The sequence below is a fragment of the Marmota marmota genome, unplaced genomic scaffold, assembly GCF_001458135.2.
Source record: "Marmota marmota marmota unplaced genomic scaffold, marMar, whole genome shotgun sequence".
NCBI lineage: Eukaryota > Metazoa > Chordata > Mammalia > Rodentia > Sciuridae > Marmota > Marmota marmota.
Window position 1 is genome coordinate 10908145 of NW_026000249.1, and position 9763 is coordinate 10917907.

The window sequence follows — 9763 nt, forward strand, 5'->3', positions numbered from 1 at the left end:
TAAAATGAACTGAGACTGCAGTTTATTTTATGCAAATTGTTCTTAGTTTCTCAAGTCATTCAGAAACTTCATTCTCTTCTAGTTTCTTAACTCCTTGGTATGTGGCTTATGCTCAGGTGTAAAGTCACCCTTCATCACGACTACTCTATTACAACTTTTCATTTCTCTTCACTTGTATGGTTTCGCATGCGGCCTCCTTATCAGAGTGATACTAGCTAGACTATTTTACTATCTCAGTAAAATATTAGTTCATGGTAGCATATATCTCAGAAGACCAGAAAACCTTTCCTCATATTTGTTGATTGGATGAATTGGAGGAAAGCTCTTGTATAGAAATTATTTTAATATTTAAAAGACTAATCATTTTAATATAGACATTTCTGATTAAAATTGTAGATATGCATATACAAGTTTAGAGGTGGAAAATTTTTTATCTGTTTGTTACTGTGTATATTTGGAAGATTGGCATTTCAAACAACCAAACTAAAACAAAAAGTATCCCATTTATGGCCACATAGACTTGCATGCCAACAGAAAGACATTATGGCATTAAAACCATATGCAGTTCTAGCCATATTTTTCTATTTTCTCCTCATGGGTATTGCATGATGGTATTTCTAATACAAATACTAATATGCTTTGGAATAATGGCACTCGCAGGTCTTTCATCATATTGTATCACTGCTTTATCATATTAGGCTAATACACTGCGAGAGTTGGTAGAACCTCTCCATGCCAAATCGGATCCACTTCTGTTGGCACTCAACCCATTGGACTCACAGATTGATAAGCTAATGTTTAGAGAATTTAGATCGGAGAGAGTCGGCACGGCGCAGACTCAACATCAACCTCTTGCAAGCAACTAAAATGGCCTCATCCTTGCTGTTTATAACAGAAAACAGACTTGTAAAAAGCTTAGATCATCAAGTGTTTTTGGATTGGGGGCCTTTCTACAGGGATATTAAGAGGGGCAGGCCACTCTTAAGAAGAATTCGAGCTATCTACAGTGGGACTAGCATAAGATCAAAGCCAATCAAGATGGAGCACAGTAAGAGAAAACTGCCCTTTCTGTGGGAGAACAGAAGGGGAAAGGGTCTTGACTGGGGAAGGGCTCTGTGTGGTGACACCTCAGTTGTATTCTCCTGACACCAGGAAATGAGAGGGATCAGCTCCAATAACTAGAAAATCCTGGCTGTTTAATGGACTCTTCGGTGGCTTCTTTAAGGCAAAGCAGAGGAAACAAATTCTGTATTAAGTGTATTTTGCATTTTTAAAACTTGACATGCTGTATTGTACTAAATTAAGTGTAATCTATTAAGGCAAGGTATACACAACTTGCTCTGAAACTTAATATGTTTATTCTATTATAAAATGTATTCAGGTGCAACACAGAGACTGCTTTTAGTGACACTAATGAAGGAAATTACTTATACAAGGCTTTATTAGACTTCTCAGCTAAAATCCTAACTTTCTCCTTATTTCTTGGCACTTGTATACAAGTGGTATTGCCTCTTAGGACAGGCATGAGCTATTCTATTCTGTAAAATATTCCAAATCTATAGGCTGTGGTTTTCATTTTTGAAAAGTATTTTGTCTGGATGTCTTTCAAACTAGCTTCAGATATTATTTCATATAATGTAACTGGGACCCCTATGGCTCAATAGTGCTTATTTTTCTTGTGGTGAATGTGAAATTTACTTTAGTTGGATAGATACACTGTAATGATTTCAATGCTAATTAATGGATAATTCATACTGTGCAATGAACAGAAATTTAACATTGTATTTTGAAATGTTTTTTTTTCTTCCTGTTGCTACAGTGTGTGGTATTGCATAATGTGAATACCTGTAAAAATATAAATTACTTAAAAATAAAAATATGACCAGTTGGTATCAGATATCTTTTTAGATAGCTAAATAATTTGCTAAGTATGCTTGATAGTAAATATCTTTCTAAAAAGAAGTAATCTATGCTTCTTTCTCACAAATGGAATTTGTGTTGTGAATAAAATCACATTGATCTGCCTTACAATTGCCTCTGTGCTCTAACCATTTTAACGTGTTTTTTAAAAAGATGGTTCTGGTATGTAGAATTCCATCAAAAAGCATTTTATTGGCATTTAATATTAATGGAATTGTTTTGGGTCATTTTCCCTGTTTAAGTCATAGTAAAATTTTATGATCTGAAGAATTTTAGTTTTTTCTCATTAAGGAATTTGGTGACTTTACCTTAATTTTCAAATATAATCATCCCTTAGCTTGAGTTTTTAACTGTCCCAATTATGAATTCCTGCCTAAGAGTGAGGCACCTTGACCTCCATGTCTATTGTTTAAATTTTCTAAATTCTGTGGATAAATCTAGACTGCCATTTATGCTTATGATTGTCCTTCAAAGAATCTTCCCTTCTTTGGGTCAATAAATCAATACTAAAGATATCATGGTTTTGCCATCTGAACTATTTGTCATAAAATCTATTGTAATACCCTAAAAATTTGACCAAGACATATTTGTTATTAAACCACAGAATTTGGCAGAAATTCAGAGAAAGAAGTGTAGAATATAATCTAGCTCTGATTGTTTCCTCACATCTGTATGGAAGTAATCTTTAGTGATACACCAGAATTGACAGACATGAACACAGGCCATACTTGATTTTTGTGAAATGTATTATCATTCTTACAAGTATGGTCTGTACCCATTCTAAAAAAAAAACACTTAGCAATGTTGGTAGAGTCACTCAAACTGTCCTTTTAAAAGAAGGGATTTTTCACTAAAATCAGTTTTTCCATCAGAGAAATTGTTACCAAATAGTAATGGTTTGGTATTGTTATTTTGCCTAAAAGAAAATAAATACATGACTTCTAATTGTGAAATGGGTAATTGATTACAGAGGGAGAACTAAAAGCTAGATTTTAAAATCTTACACTTTTTTTCAGATATAACAAATTGCCCTCCCTTCTCCATGGTTATACAGTGCTAGGCATAGCTAGTTGAATTATATAAAAGCATGAATTAAGAGAGCTAGCATTTAGTTATACAACAATTCAAATTACAGTGTAAACCCTTCAATAGTTAATCATCTTCATCATAAAACCTACAAAGACATTAAATCCATTTAAATTTTAATTGTCACCTTACACATAAATAAGTTATTCTTTGTAGCATGCTACTGAATTAGTATCCATATAAAATATTCCTGTGGTCTCAATGCAAATGCTAATCGCCCTTTGTGACAAGAATAGTGTTCTGCATACTTGATATCATTAGCCTGGAAGACTTAAAGTACTCTGTGGTTACAACCACAGAGTTGTAACAAATGCCTCTCAGATTTGACTGGTGACTAATACTACTATGTCCAGCCTTCTCTCCCATTTGTGATTTAACCTTTCCCAACCTTCTGTGCTCATTACACAGCTGTGTTGTAGAAAAAAAAAAACTGTTTTCCACGAGGACATCATTGTCCAATTTTAAAAGAGCACAATTCCCTTCTGAATCATATACTAGAAACCATTAACCATTGTTGGTTTAGTTCCTCAAGAGCCCAATTAGTATGCTTATGGTTTCATTTTCATATTTTACTCTCCTTCAACATTGCCATTGCAGGGGCAGGGAAATTGAGAGGATACCAGAGTGAAATTTTGGGTCACTAAAGTTTTATTTTTATTTCTCTCTCCTTAATTTTCACCAGAGAAACAGGAACAATATTACACAATAGGCCTTCCTAATAATTACATAGTGACCAAATAGGCTACATTCTTTGGAGTACTTTGTATATAAAGAAAACCATCAATCCATTTGAATTTGTTTAGTGCACAAAGCACTGTGCCAGATAGAGAATGGGAAGTTAAAACATGAATGACACAAATTTCACTCATGGGAAAATCACACAAATATAGGTCTCTGGAAAAGAGTGTTATACAGGGTTCTATTGAAGCACAGGAAGAAAATCTTTGGAATTTCTCCTTGGGTTTTATAGCTCAGCCTTTTGAATTTCTTTTCTGTATATGTCTTATATATCTATTAATATAGAGTAATACATGTACATAAGTTGTCAACAACAGATTTTTTTAACTGGTAAGGGTACACAATACAAGAAGAAAAAAGCTTGGTAAACCACTGAGCCTGAATATAAGGAAACACATCAACCAAAGACTTTGTGATATTTTAAAAATATATTATCATCTTCTCATAGCAGTTTGCAAGAGGTTCCAACAAAGTAGTATTTTTTATTAGTTAATCTTATCTTTGGGCTATTCTTTTTCACTATCTAGAAATGATAGGCAACCTGTAAAAACCAGACAATGAAGTGTTGTGATATCTACTACATTTCTAGATTTACAATATTTCTTAGTATAGCAGAGTATAAAAGAGATAGTTAAGAGGATCTTTTTTCACCCTGTCAAATACAACACAGCCAGAAATGACCCTCCCTTGGCACAGAATACAAGTTAATCACTTAATAGTGATCCTCAAATCTATCAGTTAGTGAAATTTTATATAGGAAAGGAAACTTCTTATGTGCTCTCTGCTTTAATGAAATTGGAATAAAAATGTGTGATCTGACACAGGACTAATTTACATGTTATAAATGTAGATATAATTTTGAAGAAAATGTATTCTTTCATAGGCCTGGATTTCTTAAATTAGATACAGATTAAAATGTCATTACAGCAGTGATCCACTTCCTCATTAGGAATCGCAGAAGGTTCCTATATATGTCCTGTGATTTGAATGTGGTCTAAACTTTGCCAACTTTCAGAAAACATTCATTCAAATTGCAAAAGAGCTGGTTTTCAGCCAGTGTTCCAATGGCTGAACTGGCACATTGAAAAGAAAGTCATTTGGGAAGCAGACCTCACCAAGTGCTTGCCTCCTCGTCCAAAGCAAGCTTCTTCTAAAAGAAGAAAGCAAGGGTTGAAAAGAAAGAGAAGCCTGAAGAGAAATGAGAAGGAGATGAAGAAGAGGGCAAAAAGAGAAGAAAATAAAGGTGCTTTCATATTTTCAGTTGCAACAATAGCCCCAAATGACTTAATTGGTATTCATCTGAGAAAAAAAAATCAAGGAAACCAATTGAAAATTATAAACGAAAATAAAGGTCTGTTTTTGTCTTGAATGTTGAGTTCTGTGTTGTTTTGACTGTTGAGCACAGTGAATGAGATTTATAATGTGACTCTGCCCCTCACCCCCCCTCCTTTGAAAATAAAAGGATTCTTTGTCCAGTCTTAAAATGTTAAATAATTGGTGGCATTTCGTGGTAGCCTGGCATCTCAGTCCCTCATCCTTACTCATCCCACTACTGTGTCTTGTGCAGTGTTGCATATGTGTATGATGTGTATGGGATGGAGGGGGGCTTTCTTATCTCTGATAGGAGCCACACTATCTCATTGCCTTGGAAATGTTTCTGTGTTCCGTCTCATTGTGATTCCTTGTTCAAATGTGCTGCCCAGAGATAAATCCATACTCAATTCTTAAGCTATCAAACCAGATTCTTTGTAGAATTATGTTGTCTTTTGACTGAATGCTTTTCTCTCCCATAATATCAAGAATGGGAAAAAAACTTTCAATTTTTATTTTTAATAGCTCTATCACTTTATATTGAAGCTTCATTGATCCTACTAAAAGTAAAACTACACTGAAATCTTATAAAAATCAGTAATCTGCCCCAGAAATTCACAATGTTAAGAGTAAGGAAACAAAAAAAACTGGGTCTAATTAAAACACACACACACACACACACACACACACAAATACACATACACTAAAGTGTTATGTAATATGGAGAAAATTTTTCTTAAAATGGCAAATCTGCTATGCAAAAGTACTTTTGCTTCCCTTAAATCCTAACACTGTAATCTGGACCTCTTTTCCCCAACACCTTCCTTCTCCTTTTGAAAAAATGACAATACATTAGGCTACCTGGTTCCTTAACTACTACAGTATTATCGTATCTGGTCGGCCTCCCATTTCTACTTCACCCTCCACTCTATGAAATTAAATCTGGCTTTAAATGTAGTGTTGCCTAAAGGCAAAAAGGATGATCACTACTGGACAATTCTTTGGGGTCCTTTCCTGGCCTATGTTTTTATGAAATGGAATTATGCTGTTTAAATGTATCCTTGTTTTTACAACTTCATTTAGTTATTCTAAATGACCATATGATTTTCTGCCTTCTTTGTTTCAAAGCATTCTCAATTTAAAAAATCTCATTGCATCCATCATGCTTTTAACCCACAAAGCACTCCTTCCTTTTTGTAGTCTTTCATTCATCCATCCATTGAAAGAAAGCCTGGAGCTGTTGAAAACATTGAAGGATGAGCTAAGAAAATTTAAAAGTCTGTTATTTAAATGGATTTTTGTATTTTCAGATGATAATTCTAATTTAGATATATGGTTAGGAACTTAAAACTCATTACAGAGGACTTAGTGATCACATATGCTAATGGATAAGAAGGAATTTTCTAATGGAAAAACTCAATGATCATACCTACCATAAGTTGCTAACCTTAGTAGCAGAACCAGGAGATAAATATGAAATTTAAATAAAACTACTTTTTGATCCTAAAGGTGATCCTTTAAAATTAAGGTGCTGTATTTTGGGGGCATTGGGAGCAGTTTTAGATATTCTTTTTTAAAAAAAATAGTATGCTACATTTTAAGGGAGCCTCTTAGCACTTAATGTTAAATACATAGTTCAAATAGTTCCTTAAAAAATGGCAGTATAGAATTTTTCTTAAAATCATGATTTCTGGGGCAGACTGCCCAGTTTCAATTCTAGCTGCCCCACTTACGAAGTATGGCCATGAATGAGGTTGTTTCCTGCTATGAAGTGAAGATCAAATATACCTGCTCTTAATATTATAGTGAGGATTAAATGAGATTGTGAATTAAGCATTTACCCTACTGCCTGGCACATATAAATGTTAACTAGTACCATTTAGGAGGTTTGGTTTTTTTGAGACTATGTCAGAAAGCCTAAAATATTCACATGAATCATGGTAGAATAAATAACATCCCATGTTTACTCTTTTGGACAATATAATGACTATACCTCAAATTTGATCCTATTAAATATGATACAGCCCTCTCTATCACCCCAAGCAAAATCCTAGTTCTTCTTTGGTTATTATGATAAACAAACTTATATGCTTATCACTGATATAACATCAGAATTTAGGTAATTAAAAAATAAGGAGATTTATTTGTCCAGCTATATCTAAAATCTTTACCTGAACCAGTCTCTTAATTTTTTTCTCAAAAATATTTAATTGGAGTATTTTCTTCCCATGTCTTCATAAATATTAAGTAGCTTATCTTAGTACATGTCAAATTTTTTCCTTATATTTGCATATAAATATATTCCCATGTTTCACTTTAATTAACACAATATTGATGACAATTTACAATCAGCTACTGTAGTTATATTATTACAATGCACCAAGCATTACTGTGTCAGTTATATGAAACCTGATAGTCCATAAAACTACTGGAAGATTTTTATAATCAAATGTATGCTGATGATGCCATTTCATATTATGAAGTCTAGAAAAATGTAAAAGTTCATTCAGTATTGATAAACCAGGAAAGCTCTATTAACCAGCATTTCTGTGCTTATCAGTATAATTATAAAGGATATTCACTGATATTCTTTAAAAAATGAAATTATGTACAAGATTATTTCCATGTTGCATACCTTTTGTACTCTAATTCTTTGAACTTAATGGATTCAAGATATAATATGGTAATTTGCTATCAAGAGAATATTTGGTAATCAAAGAATCCTATTATTAAATCATTCTAAAACAATTAGCTTCCCATAGCTAATCTAATATTACCCATTGTAACTAGCAGCTATGGGGTGTTTTGGGGGGATTTTTTTGTTATTGTTATTTAAATATTATAGTGCATTCCCAATCATTCATTATCCTGTTTTTCAAATAGTTTTGATTTTTAGTAGATTTTTCAAGAGTAGCAAATATTGTTTGTTACAGTGGATTTATTTCTCTTTCTCCCTCTCCACCCCCCCCCCAACATTACAGGTGAAAGTAGGGAGGAAAAGTTAGGAGATTCATTGCAAGATTTATACAGGGCACTGGAGCAAGCCAGTCTGTCACCACTAGGAGAACATCGCCTTTCAACCAAGATGGAATACAAGCTGTCATTTATTAAAAGATGTAATGATCCTGTAATGAATGAAAAACTACACAGGCTGAGAATTCTCAAAAGCACTTTAAAGGTAAGACATTAATTGAAAAGAGAAATTTTTCTTAGGAGATTCATTCTTGAACTGAAAGTGAATGACCAGATACTATAAATCAAGCAATACAAAATAGGGAACTGGAGGATGAAAGAGATAAACAATAAGAAACTAAAACTGAAGCTGAGCTGTCCTACATCATAGTAAGTATATTGATAAAGAGATCATGTTAAGGTTTCATTAAAGTCTGAAAACACTTATGAAATGTTATGTGACTTAGTTCTAGGAGAAAACAGGATGTGTGATTATTTTTACAAAAAACATAGGGCTAGTATTATTCCTCAGTCTTTTGATTCCTAAGATAAATATGCATTTGTATAATTATTACAGTTGCATGAAAAATGCAATAGTTGATGCTAATTCAATTAAGATAGTTTGTGAATATTTCTTGCATGAACTACATACAGCACATTTGGAGTGAAGCCACAATGATTCATGTTCCATGTAGAAATTGCATAATTGTTTTATTTACACTATCAGTTCACAACTCATATTACTTTCCTATTATACATTTCTATAAGTGCTTACATTGTTCCCCACCTTCTTATTATGCTACTCCCAGACTAGGAAGGAGGTGGCAAGGACAAGGGACCACTAAAGAGACAGGAAGTTGAAGAAGAGGGCAAACAAATGAGCCCCCCTCTCACTGTGTGCATATGGGGGGTAGGGAGCAGAGGGTTGGAGTTGAGGGTATACCACATCAAAAACCTGATCAGGCCCTTTGAACAATCAAAACCAAAATAACTTTCACACATAGAATGTAGCACAATATTTTTTTTAAAAAAGTCATTGGCTTCTGTGGGAAATATTTCAGAAATAAGCATGCTGGTAAGGTTTTGTAATTTTGAAATACAGGTAACTACCAAAGAGATAAGCAAAATAGAAAATAAATGATTTTGACAAAATTTCAGGTAATAAGCAGCCATGTTTTCACAGTCAATTAGCGCTTTTTTGGGGGGGGGGGCGCAGCAGGAAGGTACCAGGGATTGAACTCAGGGGCACTCAACCACTGACCACATCACCAGCCCAACTTGATATTTTATTTAGAGACAGAGTCTCACTGAATTGCTTAGTACCTCGACATTGCTAAGGCTGGCATTGAACTCGAGATCCTCCTGCCTTAGCCTCTGAAGCTGCTGGGATTACAGGCCTGTACCACCATGCCCGGAAGTCAATTCGCTTTTTTTTTAATCTTTTATTTATTTATTTATTCATTTATTATTTATTTATTTATTTATTTTTAGTTGTTGATGGACCTCCATTTTATTCATTTATTTATATGTGGTGATGAAAATCAAACCCAGCACCCCACACATGCAAGGCAAGCGCTCTACCACTGAGCCACAACCCCAGCCCTCAATTAGGGTAGTTGTGCAAATGTTATTGCAAATCTATAGGAAAACCTAATGGTAACTTAGACCATGATTTATAGAGAGTCTATAATATTCATTAAAATAATTACAGTGACCAGCTCTATACCAAAGATATTCTCCTTCTCCTGTTTTATAT

At 33.8% G+C, this 9763-nt stretch overlaps 1 protein-coding gene across 7 annotated transcripts in view; it reads left to right on the forward strand.

Moving 5' to 3' along the window:
• Positions 1–9763, forward strand: part of Cnksr2 (connector enhancer of kinase suppressor of Ras 2) — a 241034-nt gene that overhangs the window by 229275 nt on the left and 1996 nt on the right. For 4 of the 7 annotated variants that reach the window (XM_048796450.1, XM_048796451.1, XM_048796452.1 and 1 more), the window contains one exon: positions 8037–8233. In XM_048796450.1, coding sequence (XP_048652407.1) covers positions 8037–8233 — 197 coding nt within the window. Of the gene's footprint in view, positions 1–698; positions 5084–8036; positions 8234–9763 lie in introns of those variants that run through there. The other 3 variants (XM_048796456.1, XM_048796454.1, XM_048796457.1) reach the window with 3 other exon arrangements.